At 38.0% G+C, this 25,968-nt stretch overlaps 2 protein-coding genes across 4 annotated transcripts; both read left to right on the forward strand.

The window, feature by feature from the left end:
* The first annotated feature begins 208 nt into the window (after window positions 1-208).
* Window positions 209-20,353, forward strand: iqch (IQ motif containing H). Of its 3 annotated transcripts, none has more exons than XM_026364823.1 (21): window positions 209-359; window positions 620-736; window positions 821-918; window positions 1,424-1,499; window positions 1,802-1,918; window positions 3,722-3,824; window positions 4,079-4,165; window positions 4,600-4,793; window positions 4,873-5,418; window positions 6,367-6,433; window positions 7,356-7,439; window positions 7,537-7,718; window positions 8,669-8,941; window positions 9,097-9,285; window positions 13,585-13,705; window positions 13,871-14,157; window positions 17,150-17,308; window positions 18,504-18,626; window positions 18,764-18,825; window positions 19,260-19,368; window positions 19,584-20,353. In XM_026364823.1, the coding sequence occupies exons 1-21, from the start codon at window positions 309-311 to the stop codon at window positions 19,665-19,667; spliced, it is 3,129 nt and encodes a 1,042-aa protein (XP_026220608.1). In that variant the 5' UTR covers window positions 209-308; the 3' UTR covers window positions 19,668-20,353. The 3 variants fall into 3 exon arrangements, with proteins under 3 accessions (XP_026220608.1, XP_026220609.1, XP_026220610.1); XM_026364824.1 differs by having other exon boundaries at window positions 18,591-18,626; XM_026364825.1 differs by lacking the exon at window positions 19,260-19,368.
* A 460-nt stretch (window positions 20,354-20,813) lies between these two features.
* c6h15orf61 (chromosome 6 C15orf61 homolog) lies at window positions 20,814-24,691 on the forward strand. The gene is made up of 2 exons (XM_026364569.1): window positions 20,814-21,481; window positions 21,566-24,691. The coding sequence occupies exons 1-2, from the start codon at window positions 21,139-21,141 to the stop codon at window positions 21,688-21,690; spliced, it is 468 nt and encodes a 155-aa protein (XP_026220354.1). The 5' UTR covers window positions 20,814-21,138; the 3' UTR covers window positions 21,691-24,691.
* Window positions 24,692-25,968: the final 1,277 nt, after the last annotated feature.

Here is a 25,968-nt window from a genome sequence, read left to right on the forward strand (position 1 = left end):
AATTTCCACCTATAAATGTAGACGTTAATAGTAAAGCAAAGTAAAAACATTACCATTTATGGATTTCTCTTTCCCGTTGTAGAGAAAGTTGGTCGGTGGTTGGTACCGCAGGCAAAGGTGGGGGGGGGGAAGCCTGACAGAATACACCGGGGGAAAATTGACCCTAAGACAAGTTGGTTTCTTGTTGTCATGGCTACGAGAACTTGTAGAAGATTTTCCAGCGGTGGATTGAAACTTTAACACAACATCACATTATGACAAAAGACACATGACTAAAGTCAAATGATTAAAACCACTACTCCACAGAAATGTCTGACACGCTGAAAAACGAAGATACATTGGGAGACGTTTTAGTTCAGGTAATGTCTAGTCAATTGAACTTATCTAGGGACTGTAACTTTACCAGCTAACTTGCTAGTCAGTCTAAAGTCGATGTTTGCTAAATTATGACCGTAGGTTAATTCATTAAATTAAAGCAATTAGATGCTTTTTAAACTAAAAAGTTATTAACCTTTTTAAAAACCTAGACAAAGTTTTATATTTTTTTTCTGAACATGCAGTAACAAGCTTAAAGTTATGACTGTTGGCTAATTTGAAGACAGTTAAGTGTGTATTACAGGTTCAAGATGATCTGAAACGACTCAGATATAGTCTTGAGAAACTCGCTGTCAATGAGAAAACACTGGACATTCAAGCCCTGGATAATGCCATTTGCAAGACAGAGAGTAGCATCAGGGTGAGGATGATTATATTTTTAATAGACACCATTCTTACAAAGGTAGCTGAATTACAAATTAACATTTTTTTTAATTGTAATTAGAAACATGCAGAGGATTATCTGAAAACGGTGACCAAGCAGCTACTGGTTCTTCCAAGCATTGAAGATATACACAAAAACACTTTCCATATTCCCAGATGGTAAGTACAGAGAAATGTAAACGTGTTGTTACATTTTCCTCCACTTTCAGAAATCTGAAGAAGCAATTTCAAATTTACACAACTATTCAAATGTTTCTAAGTTAGTCACTTAGAAATGTCCTTGTTTGTGAGAGAAAAGCTAATTTTATAATATAAAATAGATAAAACTGTGTAGACACAGTTGATGTTATAAATCATAACTGGAAACACAGCTGTTTTTTAATGGAATATCTAAAAACTACAGTACATAGGTGCATAGAAGCTTATTATCAGCCTTTATTTTTCAGTCCAGTGTTTCAATGGCATGTTGTGTTTGCTAATTCAAGTACCTACATTTTTAGGGCAAACTGATTATTAGAAAACCCATTCTAAATTATGTTGGAACAGCTGAAAACCTAAATATGAATATAAAGGGACATTTCTAAGTGATCCCAGACATTTGATAGGAAAAGTGTATAATTTCTGGTGATGAATATTGTAAGCTTCAGAGAAAGACTTTATGCAGGAAACCTGCTCTGGAGAGTATTCCAGATGTGCGCCCACAAAGGGAACATCTTCCAGAGGCTCCACCTGGGGAAAAGGTAGCTTAATATTCATGTTTATAAATGACATTTTCTTTTTACTTACTAATATGACATACTGTTGATGTATGACAATATATACCATATATAAGTAGGTTCTATAGTATTGCACATTAAAGTGAACAAGACACGCAAAGGTAGACCATGTGTGATAGAGCAGCTCATGAGACAAAACTAAAACACATTAAGACTTTTCTGCTTGGCAGTTAGCATTATATGAATCTCTTAAATTGCTATTGACAGTTCTACAGTACACCTTATTGTATTACAGTTTTGAAAATTCTCCTCTTCTCCTCATTCAGCACAAATCAGCAATAGCCATTCGTTTGCCTTATCCCGGTTACCCAAGGAAAAGAAGCATTACACACCAGAAATGTGGGAAATCACTCCCTGATGTTCACAAGAAGAGCACAAATACAGTGAGTAATCTGACAATGAATATACTGTTCTGTGTTTTTGTTCATATTTGACTGTTTATTGTTGTAAATACCAGTTAAAATTAAGAATTAAATACAAACTTAAAAACTCAAAATGCAGTAAGACTTTTGGTCCAAAGTATCAATATAAATCACAATTTCTATTGATATATTATATGTAATATTGATTACATATAAGTCACACTTACTATAAAAAGTGTTTAAAATATATGCTTTTTTACATGTGACTTTTTAATATACTGTATGTTAATTTTCATGAGTTTATTGTTCTCATCATGATATATTGTCTAGTTCAGGTGACCTTTTAAAATAAACACTATGAACTTAAGTATGTTACATTAAGTCTACCCATTGTCACCTTCCTTGTGAAATGAAGTCGATAGTTGTTTTGTTTCCAGGCATAATCATGTAGTTGTAGTGTTTAGTGTAACCCTAACCCACTACTACCCAGCAGTCTTCATGATCATGATGGAGTTGACAGTTAATTCAAATGTGGCTTTGTAAAACTCCTTTCAAGAAAACCAGCGGGGAGATTCTCATAGCACCACCACATTGTATTTTAATTTCTTAGTTATTTTTCAGATTACCTCCTCACACTTGCTGGAAAAGGCACTAATCAATTTCTTAAACTAAAATCAGAATGATATATTGTCCTTCATTTGATTCTTTTGTCCAGTGTTTTTGTTGATATTAATTGTAATATAAAATGCAAGGAAAAAAAGAGTTTCTGCTATGACTGAGATTAATTTTATATCACTGTTCCTCTTCCTGATACTCGGTTAATCCTCAGAATAGCCATTTTTAAACCTCTGTGCTGGAGTGAAGAGTGATGGTTTAGGTTTGCATTAATAGACACTTCAAGTCTTATCCTCAGAGAGACAGTGACATAAAGGTCACTTGGCTTAGTGATGACAGCCAGCACTCGTCACAGCAAACAAATTAATCTTTGCAAAGGTCGACATTAGTTTTAGATATATTTTACACACTTTCCTTTCCAGTATGTTTTTGGAGATCTATAAGTGACATGAGAAATAGAGGCCAAGACTGTCATTCTGATATAGGAGAGATGGAAGTGCTGGCTGCAGAAAGCGGAAGGCAGCAGATTGCAGCACATCAGCATTCTTCTAAAGAAACATGCGCCTGATTGCTGTGCTATGGGCTACTGGTTTACAGCTGTCTCAGGACAGAAGTGGGTACCTGGTCCAGCATGCCAATAAGACAGCCGTAGCTTCCCCAACTGCTAACTACTGGCTCTCTGCCTGCTGCCTCCTGCAACTCAGACCAGTTCTTCTCCTCTCCGTATGCTGTGCCAGGGAATGAGCTTTTGCATTTTAGCAATTTTACAAAGGGTGCCACCTTTTCCCAGCCCAGTCTGAAACAGATGTGTGCCTTTGAGGGGAGATTCTCACAGCACCTGGCTACTACCTGTGGTCTGTCAGAGAACTCAGTGGTCAGAGAAGAACGAAGGAGAGTATATTAGGTGACAAGTCTGGAGGATCAGTAGCACAAACTTTATGAGTAATGAGACATCCAAATCTAACTGTGAATATGAAAAGTTGTGATTACTCCTCCTGGCCAATTTAGGAGACAAAAAATAAAGAGAAAGAGTAGAATTGCATTAGTAGTAGTAGTAGTAGTATTTTGTATGCTTTTTGAATCTTGTCTACTTTGTGATTAATTGCTCTTTAGGACCACACCAAGGAATACTAAAACATAATTTGGTAGCATTGCTTTGGCTTTATATCAAATGTACAGTAAAACATGAGATAAACTTGTTTTCTTTAGATAAAGCATGAGAGAATAATTACTGGTCCTATAGTGAGTTTTCCAGCCATTGAACCAAAAGGCACTCGCAACCTGTCAATACCTGAAGAAGACAGTGGGACAGGTAAACAGACACTTTACCTTCTCACTACCACTGCCTAACCACTGTTACGCACTTATGTTCCAGTTTGTTGTTTGTGGCAGTTAGATCATTATTTTATATTAAATGCTTACTGTAATTTACATTACTACAGGAATGATTTAGATTTTCCTATTAACTTAGCATTCTGTTTTTCTCATTACTATTCAGTTTTTTTAAACTGCCATAGTCAGATTTCTAATACAAGGACAAAAACAATGTTGTTGTATTTTCTTCAGTGTCAGATGCAGGTTTGCTTCGTTTGTCGATCCAGCGCAGAGCTGCTTCTCTTCATCCTAGAGAGAATTCATATACTTCCAAGATAAGTCAGTGTTTCTCCAAAAACTTTACAGAGGATTAAACATTTTGCTAAATTCAATCTCCCTGCCAATTTATGGATTTAGGATAAATGTTAAAAGATTTCTCTTACAGCAAAAATATTATGATGTTGATGTTGTATAATGGTTTGATAAGCAGAAAGAAATGCCCTTAACCACCCTAGAGAATAACCTTTAAACAAAGAAACTCTCCCTGGAAACCTAATAAAAGACTCGTGCCGTGGTGGCATTGCAATATTTTGTGAGGTCTTATTGCTACAGTTCTAGAAACTATGCCCTCTCTTGCCATTTTTCTTAATGTTTTGGTTGTCCCTTACTGCCTCTGTTGAAATAGGAACAGCCACCACTTGATTTGACATTGATGACTAGTTGACACTGATTAATCACAGATAGAGTATAGATGAGACTGTTTGTGACTTTAGGTGTGATCGGCTTGAAGTCCAGGAGTCATAAGAAACTTAAATGGAAAACAGAGCCTAGATCAACATGTGACAACACAAGCAGGGAATGCACACCCCCCTGGACGACTAAGACACCACCACCCTCAACAACCTCTAAGAGCATGGAGCATGGGGGCATGATGGAGGACAACACTGATCTCCCTAAAAGCGCTCAGGTATGAACAATATTTCAGTTCAGTTAACTGCATTATGAAAGTATAGGTGGCCTCTTACTAGTTTCGCTGTGTTCTGTAGAATCTACCTATACAATGCCTTCTAAATGTCGTCAAATACCCCTTTACCATCATAAATGGAAGAGTCAACCCAATGGCAGCAGATTTCTGTCACTTCAAGCTGAGCTTTAGTTTGTGCTGGAGCAGTGTGGTAGATCCTCTGGAGGCCCTGGAAAAGCTGCTCAGGGACTTTGCTGTGCCTCTAGCCAAAGTGATTGGGGAGCGACTGGTGGAGTTTGGCCATGGCTGGGATAATGGTTGGAGAAAGGCTCCTCCAGTAAACAGCCTTCTGTCAGTGCTTGAAAACTGGGAGGAGGTATTGGATCTGGTCTTACACCCAGGTCAGCGCTTTAAGGGAGAGGGAGGCACTGAAGCAGCTGCTATCCACATCCAGTCCTGCTGGAGGCGCCATGTTGCCCGGACAGCCTACCTGCGCCACTGCAGACGCAAGTGGGCGGCAGGGACCATTGCCATCTCATGGTTGATGCACGCTCAGATGCGTCGTGTCAGGAAGGCCCTGCAGGCTAGGCGTTTTAGACAACTGGAGAATTACCGCAACAGAGCCCAGGTGATGTTCCTTATATCCTAATGCTGTTGCTCTCCCTCTCCACTTTTTTTTTGAGAGATTCAGATTTGTTATAAGTTTTGTTTTCACTCACTCATAACTATCAGTGTTTTATGGAGGACAAATCAAAATCTGTGGTGATCAGTAACTTTTTTAGAGGTACTAATAGTATTGACTACTCTCTGGAACCAAAAAAAAAAATTCCACAAAGAATTTGTGAATAAAGGATTAAAATTGTTTTTTACATGCTATAAATATTATAGCTTAAAATGAAATATTAAGTGAAAATTCATTGAATTGTAACAGGGAATCCTATCTGATTTATTTATTACATTTTATTCTTACAGGAAATTGACTAAATTATAAAATTCTAGATATTATATTTCTCAGGTATCACAACTTTTATCTTCAGAGTCTCCAAATAGTTTAAACGTTATACTGTCATGCTCAAGAAATAAAAATTTGTTTCTATTTATTCTTTAAGGGAGCTGTGTGACAGGACATTTTTTCAAGGCTTTGCATATTTTTCCCCATTCAGCGCAGATGTCATGTCTGTGCTGTCATCTGAGCTGAACATCTTTAAGAGTTCTGACACAATATTAATTAGTGCCTACAAATTCATTTAGTTTTAACATCACTGTGTGTGTATACATGCACTAAATGTATGTTCTCGTCCTTTAAACATTCATACCCCGTTAATTAAGCCTGCTAATCTTCCTCTGGCAGTAGCATCATGTACCTTGCAGATTGAATTAATTGTGAGAAGATGTTTCTAAAGTAAACGCTTAATTTAATTAAGGCTGTATTTTATGCTTGGTTTGCTTCTGTTAGCCCAGAGAGAGATTGGCTTGATGTGTTTTAGCTATGCAATAACGTGATGATTTGTGCATGTGTATGTGTGTACATGCTTAGGCAGTCCCCTCTCTGATCACTTCTTTTCTCCATCCCCAGCATCTGGCAACCAACTGGAAACACATCCAGTCCGCCAAGAGGACCATTATCCACATCCCTTCATTAGGTAGCTTTCTCTGCCTGCTGCACACACACACACACACACACACACACACACACATACATCTGATCTAGCAGCAGTCATCCTCTATCTCACCACTCTGCCCCAGTCTGTGGCCCTAGTGGAGGCACTCTGTTTCATTCAAATGGCTCTCTCCAGGAAAGCACTCACAGGATGATGACAGTCGCCATGCCAGGGAACTGAACAATTTAGTCTCAATCGCCATTTAATTTGCAGATTAAGCAAATGAAAAGCCATTATGTTGAGTATTTGCAAGAGGCACAAAGGTCTTGTTTTACTGCCAGGGAAAAAACACACAAAAAAGGGAGACGTTCCTATGTTTTTGCACTAGACATACAGTTCAAGCTATGATTTGTTCTTGTTCTAATTTCACCATGGTGCTCACATTTAGACTGTAATCAGGCATGTGCATTGTAAATCATTGAGCGATTGTCTAAAATTATTAAGCCTAATTACTAGCAGATGGAATGCTTTATTTGCACTTGGGGTGGCTACAGAGAGTGCTGCGTGAGCAAGGATAATTAGAAAGTTGAACCCCATTGTTGTTAATTAGCATGAATCCAATCATTTAATTACCTTGATTCAGTTGAGGATTCTCTCTCAGGCAGCAATCCAGACAGACATAGAGGAACATCCTGGAGATATCACTGGATGTAGCTCAGCAGTGGCTGGACATGGTGTAACAGGACTCCCAGAACACAGCAGACACTGCACCTGCTAGTTATTAAGCTAAATTAATCATCAGATTGCATTACTGTGTCATTAGACTTTACTACCCCACCCTCTAGTACTACACACATCTGAGGCTACGTTTACACTGCTACTCATGTTGAATAAAGCCAATTAGAGAATAAATTAATTTCTCTTTGAAAGCCCTTTATGTGTAATTTTGACCTTGTTCTCACAGGATACTCTCAGAGCCAGCGACTGAACTTGAAGGGATTTGACATCCTACAGAACATTCAAATGGGCAGACTGTGTGATATCAGAGGTACAAGCATTCTTCAGAATATATACACATTTATTGTTTCTCTGTATGCTTTACTAAACACATGGCACTTATAAAATCCACATTTGCATGTTTTTAGATGAAAATGTGGAGGTGATCTATGTATGTTCCCGAGATCTGGAGGAGGACATCTTGCATTATTACACTAGCCTTCTGATGGGTGATGAAGCCACAGATGAGTTTTGTACTGAAACTACCGAAGCCTCGTTCTTCATCAGACGCTTTATTATCCTCACCCCTGAGGCTGTAGATTATTTCCCAGTAAGATCCCAAAAAAAGGTTCACAGTTTGTGTACAAATGTTAACATCTAAGACAAAACTTGAAAATGCATGTTTTCATTAGGATCCTAAAGCTTTTTGTACAGAAATCAATTGTGTTTTACTGTAGGAATGCTGCAGTCATCTGTAGTTTGTGAAATCTCCTCTAGAGGGTACTAGATGAGATTGTTACTACACACTTCTCAGAACTACACCCTATGTTTAATATTTTTTATATCCTTTTTACTACTTTTGAAATTAAACATCTGTCTTGTTTCTAAGTAAACACTCTAAAGCTATATTAAGGTATACTTAATTAAAATACATTTAATGGTCTCTAGCTGGTGTTCAGTAAATAATTAAATTCCATATTAGTCGATTTAATTAACCATTTATTCTGTCTTACTGCTGCAATTTGTAAATTTTGAACTGATTACCTCAATGAAAAAACATCAAGTTGTTGTTTTATCTTTTTACAACTATCCATTCTATCACATCTTTTTATATAATTTTGCACTAGATTAAATGTGCAACATGACATGGTCTTTTTAATTTTTTTCTATTGATTTTCCTGCTGTTATGTTGTTAAACTGTGCCAGACGTGTTGTTGAGATGAATCACTGCTACCCATGGCTGGCAGCGCATTCTGCCAGTGACAGAAGGGATAATTCCATGTGGATCAAATAAATACAGATGTGAAGTAATTAGTTGTATTCCCAAGGAGCTCATTGCTAGCACACATTAAAGATGTGAAGGATAGGGGAGGCCTCCCACAGGCAGCTTTTATCAATTCAACCTGCTGGAATCCAGGAGAGGTCAAAACCCTGCTGGCTATTACAATAATAGATCTGTTGTGTATACATAGTTATAAATCAGGTCAAGAAACAACCCTTGGAAGAGACACTGAGAACTCTTAGCTCCAGCAGTAATCTTTCTCTCCTCCTCTGTTCTAGACCCATAACATGTGCCTGTCTACACTGTTAAAGTACAGTCCACGTACCCTGAAGCGCATTAGGAATCTAATCCAGGGGAAGCAGGCCTATATGGTGGGTGGAGTGACCCATGTGGATGACCTGGCAGTGGCCGATGACCTGGGAGTACCTATATTGGGTCCAGAACCAGCTATTGCACAGCTCTACAGCACCAAGTCTGGAGGAAGGAGGATCTGCACTGGGGCAGAGATTGATGTACCCCCTGGACAAGGCGATATCTACTCGTTACACCAGGTCAGAGATCAACAACACAAATGCATATACCCATACCATTACATCATAGCATCTTTCATAGTACCATGGAGGAAGAACACATTCTAAGCTTAACTTTTACCTGTAGTTTATTATATTATTTAGTTTGTAATTTATGTGTCTCTTTTATGGTCTAGCTTCATGAAACACTGGCTGAGCTTATGGCTCAAAACATGGATGTGCAGCGCTGGCTCTTTAAGATAGATTTTGAGCATGGTGGTCGTGGTACAGCGTACTGTGATACATGCCATCTTAGCTGCTATAACTGGGCCCTGCAGGAATACCATCGTTATGGGCCTGAGTTATGGAACACAAAATGGATTCAGGTAAAGATGTGAGTTACAGGATTACGTCATCCTCTCAATCATAAACTATAGGACCACTGCTTAAAGGACATTTTATACACTTATTTTTATGCAATGTTTTATTGAATTTTCTTGAATTTTAGTTTTTTTTTTTCAGTTATGTATTTATTTTCCTTATTACTTCTCCCTAAATTGATGTGTTTTACTATAATGTGTTGTTTTTATGGCTTCCCCCAAAGCACTGATTTTAGGAAAGTGTAATACAAATAATGTTTATTGCCATTACTATTACACTGATACCAATGAAGAATCAACCATTTAAAGTTAACATGGTAACAACTAGATTCTTAACAGATAACATTATTGTAACAGCTAGATATTAAAATAGCAGTTGATGAGACAGCTTAACAATAGGTTAGATTCACTCTCATCACTGAATGAACAAAAACAGAGGTCACTGTGGGGTCTTAGCTGATAGTTAAGAGATAGCTAGTAGAGTCTTAGCATAACAGTCACAATTCTGGTCCTCACAGTACAGTATTTTGAGCATTGTCCCTAGAGCCATAGAACATTGAATCAACACAAAACCCATCTGTTTACACACACAGCTATCATCTATTCTCTTAGGTACACACATCAACTAGTGCCAGTGTGTTGGAGAGAACAAAAGCTCATATTACACCAAACCCCTTGCTCACCTGTTAGGACATATGATCAACAGAGCATTCTTTCTCTATGTGAACATGTGTGTTTCATTTCATTTGAATCACAGATTCATTTTAAATTCTTTGACAAATGACACTGAACACTTATTTACTGATACAATATTTACAATAATGAGCTTTTTGTAACTGCAAAAATAGATTCAGATTTAACCCTAGACCAAAATAAATCCGTAAATACCATGAACTTAACTATTGGTAAACCATTTATTTAGGACAGATGCAATCTGTACACAGCTTCTGAGCCCCTGGCTCTTATTTCTCATATGCTTACAAAGTAGCCTTTGATTTTCTGTCATGTGTTAATTACCGTATCTTGCCATTTAACTGGGAGCATTGTGTAAACTAATTACAGGCTAATGATTGTGGGCTTGGAGCACAACGATTTTACTTTTTATTTCATTTGAGAGAACAGCAGTCATCTCAAGCTTCTTATGACTCACTCTGTTTTGTTCCTATTAGCTCGGTCTTTGATTCATAGTGTATATGTGGTGCAGGGCTGTAATTGTTGTGGCATTGGTGCTGTTAATTATGGCAGAGAGTGGCTGAGCCACAGCCAAGGTCCATAATGGTGACTGAGGCAGCACAGGAAAGTAAATGGGGTTTGTTTCACCAGCTGGGGTCCCAGGGAGAGAGAAGAGTGCCGAGGCCCCCAGTGTAGGCCGACAGCCTCAGGGCTTCTGGGCCATATGGACACAACACTTTAACTGGCCTTTATTCTACACCTTGCTCTTTTAATCAAAGCAAAGCCCACACCCTGTGCTCTTCATTGCATGATTTTTATTATGACATTGTTTTGCCCTAAAATGTATTAACTCCTTAAATTTATTATGCTGTTGTTGTACTAGTATATATGGAGGATAGCAATTTGGCTCTGTGTGCTGAAATTACAGAACAATGTTTTCAATTAGTTTCAAACACATGAATATTTGATATCAGAGTATCTTCTCTCTTTAATCTTCTACAGAAACTGCAGAAGGATGTTTAAACATAGCTGTATATTTTGAGCTATTTCACTCGTTAATGTAGCAATTTGCTGAAAAGTCTTGCTAATTGCAATAGCAATGGCAGCTAGTGAATAGGATAAATACTCACAATGTTTAATATTTGCAAGCATTTGAGCATTTGGTTAATACATGTTTAAAACAAGGTTTATGAAAATAGCAATTTAATTAATAATGAATGTAAATACAAATGATCAGGTTGAGTACTAAATATTTATTCATAATTTAACAGTTCTGCACAAAGATCATTGTTTACTAAAAATGACAAATAAGTGATGATTAAAGTCTGTATTATACTAACGTTTTCCACAGTTCAGTGCAATGTCCTGTGCTCTTTATAGGCAGTAAATGTAGTAAGGGCATCGCAGAGTGTTCTTGGCCTTAGCCTGTGTGTGCAGTTTTTTTAATTATTGCTTGTTCAGAAGGACTCAGCATGAAGACGCATGAATCACAAAAATAACATGGGCTTTTAGAATAACACCAACAATCAGATCCCTTCCAGCTATGCAAGAGAACGCCTAAAAGGGAACAACGACAAGGAGGGGGGGAGGATCGCATCCAGTCTTTAGACGCTTTCATAGAGGTCTAGGAGATTGTGTTCTTCTCTAAATATTGTGAGGCGCACAGCCTCCAGCACAATGTTTCAGCCTGCAGAAAGCCCCCAGGCCTCTTTTAGAATTTACACAGAGAGAGGTTAAAGACATGTAGATCTGCACCCAGGCACTGCCTGAAGGGAGGCACACACACATTTAAGCAGTCACACAGCTTGCATATGGATCATTAGGCACAAGAGGGTAAAAATTACACCTAATAGTGTCAACAGATGGAGTACTTCCTTTATTCATGCTGTGTACAAACAGATCCTGGGCAACACCTTATTTAGGTTAAGTTTGTCAACGAAATGGGTCATTTAATAATCACTGCCACTGAAGAGATTCAGTGGCAGTGATTATGTGATTAAGGACATTTTATACAGATGTTTTCTGTATAAATATTGGGCAGCCTGTGCTTGCATCTGGGAATTTAAGTAACTATTGCTCTGTTTTAACACAATTAACCTACATTTGCCTTTACATTACTTTTACCATTTTGTGGTAAAGTTGTGTTTCTTTTGTTTTTTTGGTTCCTTTTATTTATCTGAAGGTCATACATGCATGTTATGCAATCTTTAAACATATTCCCTTGTACCATCATATTAAATTTAGTGAGGGCTGAGAATAATGTGAGAGCAAGAGAGTAACTTAATGTTTATTACACATGAAATTAGCCATGGACTCTAGCAGACTGAGACTGAAGCTTTGCTGGGTCAGGAAAATAAATCTTCATACAAAGCGTATGACTAATCTGATAATATATTTCTACCCCAAAGACTTACTATAGTTTCAGAGTTGTTTCACTATGCAATAGAGAGATGAAATGACAATCAAAGAAGCAGGGCACATCTATGTTATTTATGACCAGATTGCTTGGCTTTATGTGGACACCAAGCAAAGCTTGAATCCTATAACAGGGCACTAGACGCAGTTTAAGTCCAAATAATTTATTGCAAAATACCTCTCTTTATTTTCTTCCTGTCCTGCTGTTTCTGTGAACTGCATAGGCAAAGTCCTGGGGTGAGCTTGCTCTTCCATTGAAAATGACAGCCGTTCCCTTACACTTTTTGCCGCACCATTGTGTGCTTTATGGTTTGTATAGGGGGAATCACTGTGTAGCATTTGACCTCGGTTCTTACAGTACTTGAATATGATGATGGCTGTTACATGACTGGAATATCAACAACAAAATCTCCAGTCCTGTCTCCAGTGAAGCCACACAGCATATACTCAAAACAAAGTAACGCTTTATAAGAACACTGTAAAAATAAAGAAATGACTTCTCAGGCAGTTCTTTGTTGGAATTCTATTTTTTTTATGATAAAATTCCTGTCTAATAGTCACTCTGTCACTTAGTCTCTTCACAAACAGTCAATACTAGTTTAATTGTGCAATATATGCTGTTTAAAATGACAACTAAAGATTTAATGGAATAACATCCATACATGATAACATATAACAACTGTTTTCAAAAGAAAGTGACACCTAAAACAAAAGTTAGAAATTAACAGCATAATTAAGTGGTGAAACCATTATGGCATTTCCTAGTTACAGAAACAAGAGTGATATTGATCCCAGTCAACCCTAGATTGATCCCCAGATAGATGGGTTAGCTTAGGTATTCATCAGCTGCCCAGTGGAGAGAGTTGTTATTGAGGGCAGGTGCTGTCTCTGTGGCTGTGAGTTAAAGCCATTAGACTCCCGAGGCCTTCTGATAATAGGCTGTCACTCAGATATAGACCCTCCCGCAGTATCCATCAGACACTCATGCAGAAATTGAAGCAGCCACCGAAGGTCCCAAGGATAACAAGCAGTCACTGGAGTCAAGGGCACTTCCAATAATGTAGGCGACACCTAGAAAGCTTTGATAATGGGACAAAATAAAGTGGCCAGAACTTGTTATTGACTTGCCTTGACTTAATAAATATAGATAATGTCCTCATATCTGTCACCAACTTTCAGCAGATTCCTAATGTATGCACCTTAACTTTCTCTCTCTAGGAGTCTGTACTGCTCAGATATTTAGATGAGATCCCAGAGTGGCTGGCCCGTTACGCCCGGCCTGCTAAAACCTCCTGCTATCCCAACTGGGTCTGCTTCCTGAAGACCTTCCTCAGGCAAGGTCAGATACCTATTGTCAGGCACTGAATGCTATTCACCAGCAAATACAGCACTTTGACTATGCAGTAATTTCCTATGTCCTTACTACCTTCCAAATGTTTCCAATGTGAACAGAACCTAGGAGAATTTTACACACTGTATCATAGCTAATGTTTTGTGTATGCAGGTGGTGTTGTGGAGGCGTACCCCCCTTCAGACTGTATCACCTGTCTAACAGTAGATCTGTTGCTACAGCCTGGGGGGAAGGTGACCATGCTGTCCTGTGGAGACCAGCTACATGGCTCCTGTCAAATGGAAGCTATAGGCTCTACTGTTCCTCAGACCTCTGTACACCCAGAGACCTTGTACTCCATCTGCATGTGTGTGGGCCAGGCTTGTCTGCAACGCCTTATTGTAGGTTATGTCTCTGTGGACCTGGTTACCTTTGTGAACCCCAACACCTTGGAGCAGAAGGTGAGACATACCAATGCTACCTAGTCTATGGTGTTGGACTATCAGAGCTTTCTTTTTCACCACACTGGTAAACGATTAATTTTCAGGCTAGATCAGAGATCCATTTGAGTAGATAGGTGCCTCCCATACTGCTCCCCAGGTATCTGGAAAACCGGCAAGACAAACAGTGGACATAGGGACCAAATGTTTGACAGGGCCATCTAATAAACTGTCAGGTTTTATTGTGTCAATACACTGATTCCACCATTTAGGTCTTGCCCTTTAACCTTACAATGCCAAGAAATTCAGAGGCACCCATCTTTCAGACAATACGTCGTTTTAAAGTGATTTGGTAACCTCACATTGATGTCCTGTCAGTCCTTTAACCCCTGCCTGGTTACCTGCAGTGGTCTGTTAAAATGTGTCATGTTGTTATAGGAAGACACCATTAAAGTCCTATCTCATTTGTCAGGATTAAGTTTTGTTGAGACCTTCTTGATTTATGATGTTGGAAATTGACTGGTTTATGATGGTTTAACCTGTGCTCCTAGCATGTGGCTACATTGACTGCCTATTGATCCAGAGCTGTAAAATAAATGCTTTGTTTATAACGTGGTCTATAAAATGAGTGTAGATAGCTACTTCACAGTTTTACTGTGGGGTTTGTAGGGTTTGAACAAGGACACAGAAATGGTTCAGATTTTCTTTTTTGGTATTAAAAATTCACCAGATAATAATACACCATTTGTCATCCACTTATTGGGATATGATTTTATTCAGTATTTTTCAATAAATCTCTCATGTTTGTTTTTCTTTCTACTGTTGAAGTTTAATTCAGGCTTCCATTTATAATTTCTTGCCACGATGAAAAAAATGGAAGCAGAGTAGACAAAAGCTAAGAGCACACTTGCCACTAGAGGGTACTCTCTTATGGGTGAGGTGTGACAGAGTGAGAGCAAAACTGTGTTCAGACAATGTAGTTTGTGTCTTAAAACTTAAAATATTTTGTAATTAACTGAATTTTATTTTAGTACATTAGCATTTGCTTTCAAAGAATATTTTTTAGACAGTATAATTTATTATATTAAGGTAAAAACTAAATTATGTGTTTTTGACATATCCAAATGTCATATACTCAAACTAAATTGACATTCCAGTGACAAAGCTGTGACATTCAATTCTGAAAATGTGCTATTTCATATATATAACAGGAACAGAAGCTGCCCTTTGTAATGACAGTCTTTAAATTAATTTCAGTTTCAGTGTTGACCTGGAATTGAAAGTGATTCGCTGACAGCATAATTAAGAATAGACTATAAACAGCATGTGCTTCAATAGAGGCAGGAACATTAAAGACAGATTCTTAACTATCTCCCCACACACAGCTCAGACAGAAGAGAGCCACATGGGCAAACCTGTCTGGATTTAAACATCAATTTAGATTCAAACCTGTTGCTAAAAGCTGCCTACTTTGTTTGATGGGAAGAAGTGGGTCACATATGTTTGCCCTTGCAGTCTTTCCTCACATTGTGGAACGGTGGGGCCCCAGCTGCAGCATCAGGGTTTTTAATGAAAATGCAAGGCAATAGAAAACAGGTACAATCCAGGCTTACATTTCCCACGGCTTTGTTAAGAGCGACAATGGGATATTGGAGTATGATTTTAGTGAGTCGAGTGAATGGTTCAACGGAGTGTGTCCATCACTCATGCCCAGGTATCACCTGATGCATAGAGACTTACATCTATCTAGTGGTATCTACTGTGCATCCTACAGTAAAGGTGACTGAGTGCTAAACTGTTGCTAAACATGAATGTGTGTTTGCATTTATATTGATTATTTTGGCATATACAGTTTATGACATTACATGCATATAAATTCTCTTTCATAAAAGTCTTGCATGGCTTGTACATAGCTTCAAGCTTATTTAAAATGTTGATATTATAATATATGCAAATTACAATTCATAAGCATGGCCTTTTCACTGCTTGGGAAATTGTTCCAGATTACCAGCAGTTGTAATTCAATGTCCCATATATATTTGTATTTCTTCTGGTGCTTTATTTAATACATTTTTTTTACGACAGTCCGTTTAAAATTCATACATAATGTTTAATGAACATGGTGGAGCTATTAATAGGTTTTTTTGATTTACTTAATTGCTTAACTAATCAATAAAGTAAGGAAAATGTGTTAATCTTTTTTTGAGATTTGCACATTTTCTATGTATTCTATTATTATAAACTGGCAGCTAGTTGGACAAAACATCTGAATATGTCACCTTTTATTTTAAATGTCATGTTAATCGCTGGTTATTCTTAGTTTTAATCCTAGATTATTTCACGCTGTATTTTATCGCAATACAGAAAAAATCTAAGTATACAATCACATATAGATGCTTTAGTGGAGATAAAGTGCTCAGGTTACAGATTGAGACTGCAGGGTTCAGACATGCAGAGATTTGCATTCAGTGGCAGGAGCGTTTACTTTGACAAATAGGAACAGCAAAAGGAGGCAGCCGACTGCCACTTAGTTATTAACAACTCCTTCACTGGTGATTTATTTGCCACTTTTGAATAGAGGGCATAGCCATTAGGTTATTATTGGAAAAATTAGCCCTGTTTAAGCAGAAGGCTACGAATATACCTGACCCCTTAATATACTTATAATGACGCCATTTACTATACATATCTGAACTTCGCTTCTCATCAGACCTAAGCCAAACTAGCCCAAGGCAGACTGAATCTAAATACACGAGGAAGGATCTACTCTGTGCATGTGTCACTCTGCATTAACGAAATCTGCCAAGCACACACCATAAACTGTGTTTTTCTCTCCCCCTTCTCTCAACATGGGTAACATAGTAGGGATTAAAAGGTACTGACCCATCTCTTTAGAAAGATTGGTGGGTGAAATATTTGGATGTTCCATTTTTGTGATTGAATTGAAATTATTACATTTATAGTGTGAGTTTTTCTCTACTGTGACACAGAGTTTATGGTTTCTTGTTTGCAGGTGTGGGCTACTGATCTGGACCTTACATACAGTGACCAGCTGGCCATGACCCAGATGCTTCTGATGATGACTGGAGGAACGCTGAATTTCCACACAGGCTGTTTAGAAGTGCCAAATCCAATGACAGAGAAATGCTGTGAACGCCAGATTGCAGCCAAAGTAAAACTGTGTTTTTTTTCCTTTCATACACTTTAGTTGGTAAGAATGTACCAACTAAAGTGAAATGAGACTTCAGAGAATAATATTATACCACTGCAGTAATCACAAAGATAGATCAATGTTTTGATCCTCATTTTTGTTAAATACAACTAAATACTGTAATTATGCGCTGAGCTCAATTGGTGTTTAGGTGCTGAATTCATTATCATTTTGATAGATGAGCCTAAATAATCAACACATTAATAATTCATACCATTTTCATTATGCATGTGTATGCATGCTTGAACACCTCATCAACCTGGTGCCAGGCCTTAAACAATAGAGTTCTTTTATTAGCAGTATGCCTGAGTTTACGCTTGTTAATCTGCAATTGTATTATTTTATCAAACATTCATTTAGTTGGTGGCCTGGTGCTTCAGTACAGCAGTTGAGCCACTGCAGCGGTTAATGGTTTTAGCAGTGGCCATCATTAGGGACCTGCATATTACAAACACAATTAAATCCCTGTTGGACACTTTTATTGTTGTGTGAAGGTCCTGTGCTTGACAATGGCAAATACACCCGTCACAGGGAGTTATGGGCTATCTCCTGAGCTCACAGGGGCTTAGGCCGTTGCTTTCTGTCTCCCAAAGGTGCACGGAACCAGAAAATTTTTATACTCTTGAGCCCTGGCTTTCTTAAGTAATCAACTTCTCTAGTGGTTCTGACAACACGCGCATACTCTTAACCCCAGCATTATGGTGATATGTATTGCATCCTGAATAAGTCATTTTGTTCTTTCAAGAATACTTTGTCTCAAAGAGAAGATGTTCACAGTTTAAAAACTGGAGTTTCTTTGATTGGCATCATACAATTAAGCTTGTCTTGTGTTTGGCATGTCTTCTAAACATTAATTGTTCCTCCCGCAGTTAATTAAGAAAGGCCCAACAGTTTACCACATGTGCCCCACACTCATCATGTTTACTAATCACGCACACTCCCCACAGTCAACAGTGACCCTAAGGACATGTGTATGGGGTTCAGCCATCTCTGCTCTACCCATTTTATACATACCTCCACCGATTCCACTTAACTCCTAAAGATTATAGAACAAAATATATTCTATTATATACCGTTTGCTATAATTTTAAATGAACAGATAGACAACAATCTTACATTGTTTTACAGTGTTTGTTTTTTTTTGTTTTGTTTACAGCCTCCTGTGGTTAATTATTATGCAGTTATTGGGATCCACTTGTTTCACTCTAACCTTTCCATGCTGTACCATTATGTGTTCTTCAAGATATGCAGGGCTCATGGAATAGGATTTAACAGAAAGGTATAGTAACTATCTCAACTACCCTGTTTATGTAATTCTTATAAGTTTTATGCAACATAGTATTCTGTGTAATTGATTTCTTTCACATTATATGATGATGGAACTCTTCTTTTGGGTGTTTGTAACTTGAATTGCAGACCAAGAAAGGCACTGTCTTTGCTCTTTATGACTGCAATGACCGATGCAACATTGGAATGATGTAAGTAATTCTTATCAATTTCTTGTCAAATTCATATACAAGCAACATTCATGAAATTTAGGGTCAATGTAGGTTTGTTTTACCTCTGTTCAAACTAAACAGTAGAGGATTAAATGGGTGAAAGACTTTGCTAGACTGAGGGTGAAGACATTTCTTTTAGAGAATTAAAGTGCCACCTCTGGCTTTGTAAATGCTGCTACAAACTCTAGAAGTTGTTAAGTAGAGGATTATTTACCATATTTATCACAAAAAGGCTTTTGCTTACACAGTGATGTGACAGTTAAATCAAGCTGTGCCCATCCCCCTAAAGACTGAAGATCTTGTCTGCTGAAAGTTTCATTTAACCACCACCATCAGATGAACAAGGTGATTATTTCTTAACTGGCAACATGGGGATCATTAGTAAACTCGTTTGTTTGGGGTGTTGTTAATAGAACAGTCTCAGAGGATCTCCAGGGAGCTCTGATGACCTTTGCTCAGAATCTGTCAGTCATTCATCAGGAGATATCATCCTCTAAAATGCAAGGAGAAACCAATTTCAAGGTACCGTGTTAATGACTTAATGATCATTGTTCATCTGTGTCATGAAACCTGCAAATTCAGTGAAGCTGTCATCACCTGAAATTCTTTTGCTGAAGAAACTGTAGCAAATTAATTCTTATAATTAGATCACAACATTATCTTATTTCCAAATGATGTTTGTGCTCATATGGAAAAAGTAATTTTAATATCCTCTTTGGTGTGTTTGTTTTTTGGAGGAGTTGCTCAAGAACATAGAAGATGTACTACAGATAACAGCTCAGAACAAGCTGCGAGCAGTGGGGGGCAAACCTGCTGCTTAAACAGCTGCCACACCAATAAACTCACCTTACTCTCACCAAGTTAAGTCATCATGACTTTGCCAGCTTGAATGTCACATTTTCCTGGGAGTATGTGAAGCTTGGAGAAGGTTAAACATAAGGGGCCAAATGAATTACTGAAAACACAGCCAGAATTTGTTATTAACTTTAAACCTAAACCAACAGTCAACTGCATGTACTGTACTTTTAAAGTCAGAATCAAACAAATACAGTAAACTTGATTTTTAGATAAGCAGCGTAAGTGTAACACAACATACTGAGATGTGACAAATTCTCTACTGATGCAAACTTTTCTTTGGACAATTAAGAAAGAAAGTGATGTGATGTGATTTTCAAAGAACTTTGATAGCACATTACTATATTTCCTTTTTAATTTACTTTATATAATATAGTTATTAGCATATAAATATAATTACCATAAAATGTTTCTACTATGTTTCTTGAAAATACAGTAAAACCCTAATTAGCTAGTGTGTAGTCACTGTTATTAGTAATTGATTTTTAACTCATATTAGATAGAACTGTCAATACTACAGGCAAATATATGAATATTTTAGAATAAAGAGAATTATGTGTTTGCTGTTAAGGTGTACATTTGACATTGTCCAGTAGCTTTAGGTGAGTCCCTGTGTATAATCTTTGTGTGCATGATGCATTCTGAAAATGAATAATAAACTGTGTATATGTGTAAGTGTGCATACTTGCCTGATAACATTCTTAAAAACATTTTGTGCCATGTGGAAAATCAGCCTGTTTGAGCACCACTGTTCAAACACAGAGTCTGGATATACTGGAATCATCATGTTATTATTTTAAGGAGACTGTGGTGGTGTTGACACTTATCATTACTGTCATCAGCGTATGATGAAGGTTTAAAAGAGTTCAGTGGTTAGAAAGTAAGATCTGTATTAAATAGATAGAAATTCTGTTTTATAATTTGGCTGATAAAGATTCAAAGTAGTAAACAACAGAGGATCATGTGTATTTTCTCATTTAATTGAGTATATTTAACATTTACTGAGTAAACTGAAGTCTCTACAAGACAACTAGATCAGGTGAACAAGTAGGAGTCTGAAGAGGAACAACTACGCAGCGCTCATTTTCCATCCGGACGACTTTAGCAGGAGAACCAGGTCAGAGCAACAACACACTACAGCAAGTTAACCCACACAGTCAAAGGAGAAGTGTTTTTATGTCGGTGTCGTTGGTTAAAACTATTTATTTCTTAACATCGGGAGGCGTAGCTGTGAGTATGGAAGAGCTTTGTGCAGCTCCTCTGTGCGCTGCGCTAACATTAGCTGAGCTTTCTGCTCATCGCTCAGATAAAATGTCCTGTTTGCGTCGTGCTGCTGTTTAAACTGCTTTGACACATTTCACGGATGGCTGGTTAGAGAGTCATTTGCATGTGGTCCAGGTGTTAAAATACGAAGCGTAGGGAAGGTTTGCACAAGTCATGAAGGAGTTTCTGAGACAGATGCACGGCTTCCTTGTGAGGATCGCTCTGTTTCCGAGCACATTAGGCAGAACCGGACCGCGACCAGCTGCCTCCGAGGTGCTAACCTGCCACCTGCTGCAGCGTAAACTGCCCCCATGGACTTCATTCTGTGTCCGCTACAGCTCAGTCCACAATGACCAGTTTGGCCTGTCAAACTTTAACTGGGGAGTTCAGGGAACCAATTATCAAATACTGAGAACTGGCTGCTTCCCCTTTATTAAATATCACTGCACCAAAGCACCTCCACAGAACCTGGACTTTGAAGACAAGTTTTTCACCCTGCTGAAAGTGATTAATCTAGGTCAGTAAATACATTTAATGTTCCTTGTTTAGCTATAGATAAAGGTAATAATTAAATTTAAAATTGTACCTTTTGTTATTGCAGGCATCCCCTGTTTGGCTTATGGCATTGGCTGCTGGATGGTGGTGGGAGCTGCAGAAACAGTGCAAACAAGTGTGGGGCCTGTCACAGTGTATTTTGCCTACAAAGAAGAAGACACACAGTATTAAACACTTCACCTAAATGCATCTGCAAGAGGAGAACACCATTATGTATGTCGCTGCTGTATTTACATCATTTACCCACGTGATGTTCTTTTGGACCTTTTAACAGGAGTGCTATCCTGTGTCACTCGTGCTCCTATTGTGTGACGGCACAGGCTCATTTGTATTTAATTATTAAAGATTTAAAGTCGCAGTGGAGGAGCCAGTTGTGCTTGTTATTACAGTGACATGGTACAAACAGTCTTTATTTAGAAGCCCAGCCTCACATTAAAGTGGTCATCATTTGTATCATTCAGGGTTTAGAGGATAATAAGATGTGGAGAAGAAGTGCAAATACATTTTATAATGCCTCTTTATGCCACATAAAGACCTTTAAGGTTCTCCTTCCCCTGATCCCACTCTTTTCTGTAGGCTGAACTAAGCCCAAGCTTACATCCAACATCCAATATTTAAGTCACAAATTTTGATTTTGCTACGTAACCCAAACTCCTCATTATATTTGCTATTGACATCAAGTGCATATGTGGGAAATGTGCCTAGCGAGGTCGTAAACAAAATATTAGGGACAGTAATGTTGTCTTTCGTTGCTTTCATTCATGTGTATGCTGTAAATAACATCTATTCTTGTAGCTTTAGCTTCGTAATTTACTAGTTCTGCATTGTTGAGTTAAACTATCTGCATTACAATATAATTCATGAGCCATGTAAAAAATTAACACATACATATTTAAAATTACCAGTCCTGCTTCCAATTTCCACCACTCAGATACAGTTGGAACAGCACCATCCTTCAGTAGCAAATTAAATAAAAATCCTGCTTCACTCTGGGACAGGTTGTGAAAACAGTCCATGAAGTGCAGTGAACAGATAAATGTAACATCAGAACATGAAAAGCATAATATGAGCGCTTTAAAGTTTAGTCGAAGACTTAGGATTTCTCCAGGAATAAACTGTTGACTCAATGCTTTTTTAAAGATGTTTAATTTACTGCCTGTATATACGAGTTATATACAGATGGTTACGTTCATTGTAAAAGTAAATTAATTTGCAACAAAATTTAAAGTGTACAGGATGACAGTGCAGGAAAAGTGGTTAATCATTCACTGAATACTACCATGCCTTTTGCTTCATTTTGTTGGACAAATACAAGTATCTAAATAACCCCAGCTCATTTATTTAAAGGTAAATTAGTGATCACTCTCCATGCAACAGATAGTCAATAGTGTTAGAGAAAAACCAGTGACAAGACAGGGCTGATAAAATAGGTTTTAATTACTAAAGTGTGGTCTTTGTACGGAGACATTTGCATCCTTCCTTCAGGCCTTCTCTGCCCTTTGATTTCTGGTAATGTGCTTTGCTGACAAGGCACGCTTACCTCTGCTGCACACTCGTGCTCCCTGAGAGACGCAGGTTGACAAACTGCCATATTGATTTCTTTACCCATCAGCATCTCCAACTAATAGCATTTATCAGCAACCTCAATTTTCTGGCCTTGGCCTCTTCATTTTTAGCAACAATGAAACAGAACAAATAATTTCTTGTCGTACATGTAAATCAATGCACCTTTTGACCTTCTTTGTACTTGAAGCTTGTGGTATCAGCCTACATGCTGTGTGTCATCATGTACAGCCTCTGTATGTGGGTCCTAATATGTAAAACGTGTTTATCCCGGGAAAAAGAAATATTAAATAGATGATTCAATATAAAAGTATAGCATAAACAGCTACATGTTCCTTCTTTGTGGTTTTGAAGAAGAAACCAAAACGACCTTGCTGAAGCAAAGTCTCTAACCACTGAAGCAGAAATCTAAGGTCCTGAATGTCATTTGCACAGGTACAACACCCTCTTCAGTGCGTCTGCACTTTAAGCTATGTAACCTTTTGTATACTCAGTTTTGGAACCTCATGCAGAATTCATGTGCAAAATCCTCTTAAACAGCGTGATGACACCACACTATCTCTTAATCATACTAATTGCTTTGAGCAAGAACATTTAGACACACTTATGGAAATCGGATCCATAGTATCAGGCTGCACTTAAACCCCCCTCCTTTTATTTCTAACCCTTCATCAGGACTGAAAGTGTGCATGGGGAATGCTCAGGCAACCATGTCTTAATTACTCATTGACCCTTTGACCCAGGGTTGCATTGATACCACCGTACAGCCAGACACAATTGCATGGAGTTGCAACTGACTGCGGCTTTGTGTGTGGCTATTACAGGATGATGTGAGTCAGTGAAATCTAAACTGTGGAGCAGGTGAGTACATTGTATTTGTTTTCAGGGCTTCACCTTTGAGTCACTCTAAACTGCAGGGGACATCACCCCTTCAGCTCCAGGCAGAGGCTTAGCGTTACACTTCAAACCTCAGTCACTGCCAGTGCAGGTTTAGAGTATCTGGACTGCAAATGAATGCTGTAAATTAACCAAATATATCTGCATTTGGTGCGAGATTGATGTCTTTTAATAGCTGTAGTAGTCTAAATTACCCAAAACACATTTAATGTGGTAATGAACAAAGAATTAATGCTTGTTTGGTAAGTTTAATTGCATGCTGGAGCTGGTAATAAGTTTTGTCAAGGTGAAATCTTTAAATACTTGTTCTGTTTAGAATTTAGGTAAGTAAAGCAAAACAAGTGCTGAAATTGAGTGTAGTGTTGCTGTAAATTGTTAATGTTCAGCAGTGAAATTGGTAATCAACTTGCAGAGACTTGTAATTATCCTCTAATTAGTGCATAAGTTCTCAGTTTCTTCAGTGTAAAAACAAATAGTACACGCCACGTTCATCTCCTTGAAATAGTTGATGCAGATGATTTTTAAATCAATTATTTAGAAGCAAAGTCGCACCAGATTTGTCTTTGTCATATAGATATATGTCTCTTGGCAGAAACAATTATTGTGTGAACAAACCCCTGCAGCTAATGCTGGTGAGGTTATCATTATTAAGACTCTGGATCGGCCACATCGTGGTTGCTCCACGAGCAGCGGGGGTACCAGAGCCATCACTTGAATCGCTTTCAGGATCTTTTCAGGAATTACATCTTAATGCAGAGGTGTCAGCCAACGATGTCTCGACATTTTCTGTGAAATGGCATTTTTTTGAATTACAATGTGACAAGTGAAACGTATTGCTCATTACTTTTCAACTAGAAACATCTCCAGTTGCATTTGTTTATTTGCACACTTTGATCAGCTTTGAGAGTCAATATGTTAAATACGCAGACGTTGTTTTGTTTAGTAAGAGGTAAAACATATCCTGACCTCTTGTCTCTGACACTTGAATCACAACCTTTTCTTTTTCTTTCAGAGGCGGGATAACTTACTGAAGCCATTAAAAATCTATTATGGTGTATTCCTTCACCCATGGGATGACAAGGGGCACCATAATTCTTTTTTTACACCCCCCTTTACTTCTTTATCTTTATGACATATTGTATATGTGTGTGTGTGTGTGTGTGTGTGTGTGTGTGTGTAGGGGGAGGGGTTAGTATTGAAAGAGTATGCCTGCTGTGCCAATCAGTGTTTCCAAAGCTACTGTCAGTGGGTGGCTGAAATGTCTTGTCACTCATCTTCTCTGGCTCTTCTGCTGCGAGACCATTTACCCAATGATATTAGGACTAAAGTTGCAATAAATAGAAATGTGGGCAATTTCATCAAGGTCTCTTATATTGTATTGTACAAAAGCATGTGAAAGAAATGCTAATTTGCTGTTCTTAGAGTGGATCTACATTTATATAGTTAAATATGTCATTGTCAGGCCTTACACTGTGTTTAGTTGATGCCCTTAAGCTCGTGCACTTAACTTCATGTCCCAAACTCTTTTTTTTTCTTCCAGTTGAAGTAGGCTATTGTTTTGTTTTTCTTTCTTGTTGACTGTGCAGTATGATGTTCACTTCATTCATACTTAATGCTTACACTACTGACATTAAGAGAGTAATGGATTTTAATAGTTTTTCCACGACTTATCTGGAAGAGTTAAATGAACTATCCATTTTTATTATATATTATGCAGTATTTAAAGTTTCAGCTCATTAAAAAACAGACGCCCTCCACACCCTCCCCGGGCTGTCTTTTACCCCCCACCAGCATGCAGTCAGGCTCCTCTAGCCACAGGCTCTGCTTGATCTGTTTTTCCTGAGTCAAAATTGAAATACTCTGAAATATTTATTTATTTGTTTATGCCGTTCTCTTTCATAAAGACCTGCCTAATGTCTTTGTAGCTTAAACAAGCGGCAGCAGTGGATCAGAAAAAGGGTGGATAATGCATGCTTTTGTTTGACTGAT

The sequence above is a fragment of the Anabas testudineus genome, chromosome 6, assembly GCF_900324465.2.
Source record: "Anabas testudineus chromosome 6, fAnaTes1.2, whole genome shotgun sequence".
Taxonomy (NCBI): Eukaryota; Metazoa; Chordata; class Actinopteri; order Anabantiformes; family Anabantidae; genus Anabas; species Anabas testudineus.

Bases quoted from the DNA above. Each gene is read 5' to 3' on its own strand.
- iqch (XM_026364823.1), top strand. From the start codon at position 309: ATGTCTGACACGCTGAAAAACGAAGATACATTGGGAGACGTTTTAGTT. The intron at 13,706-13,870 runs GTCAGATACCTA...TTGTGTATGCAG, and splicing joins GAAGACCTTCCTCAGGCAAG to GTGGTGTTGTGGAGGCGTAC. The intron at 17,309-18,503 runs GTAAAACTGTGT...TTTTGTTTACAG, and splicing joins AACGCCAGATTGCAGCCAAA to CCTCCTGTGGTTAATTATTA.
- c6h15orf61 (XM_026364569.1), top strand. From the start codon at position 21,139: ATGAAGGAGTTTCTGAGACAGATGCACGGCTTCCTTGTGAGGATCGCT. The intron at 21,482-21,565 runs GTCAGTAAATAC...TTGTTATTGCAG, and splicing joins GCTGAAAGTGATTAATCTAG to GCATCCCCTGTTTGGCTTAT.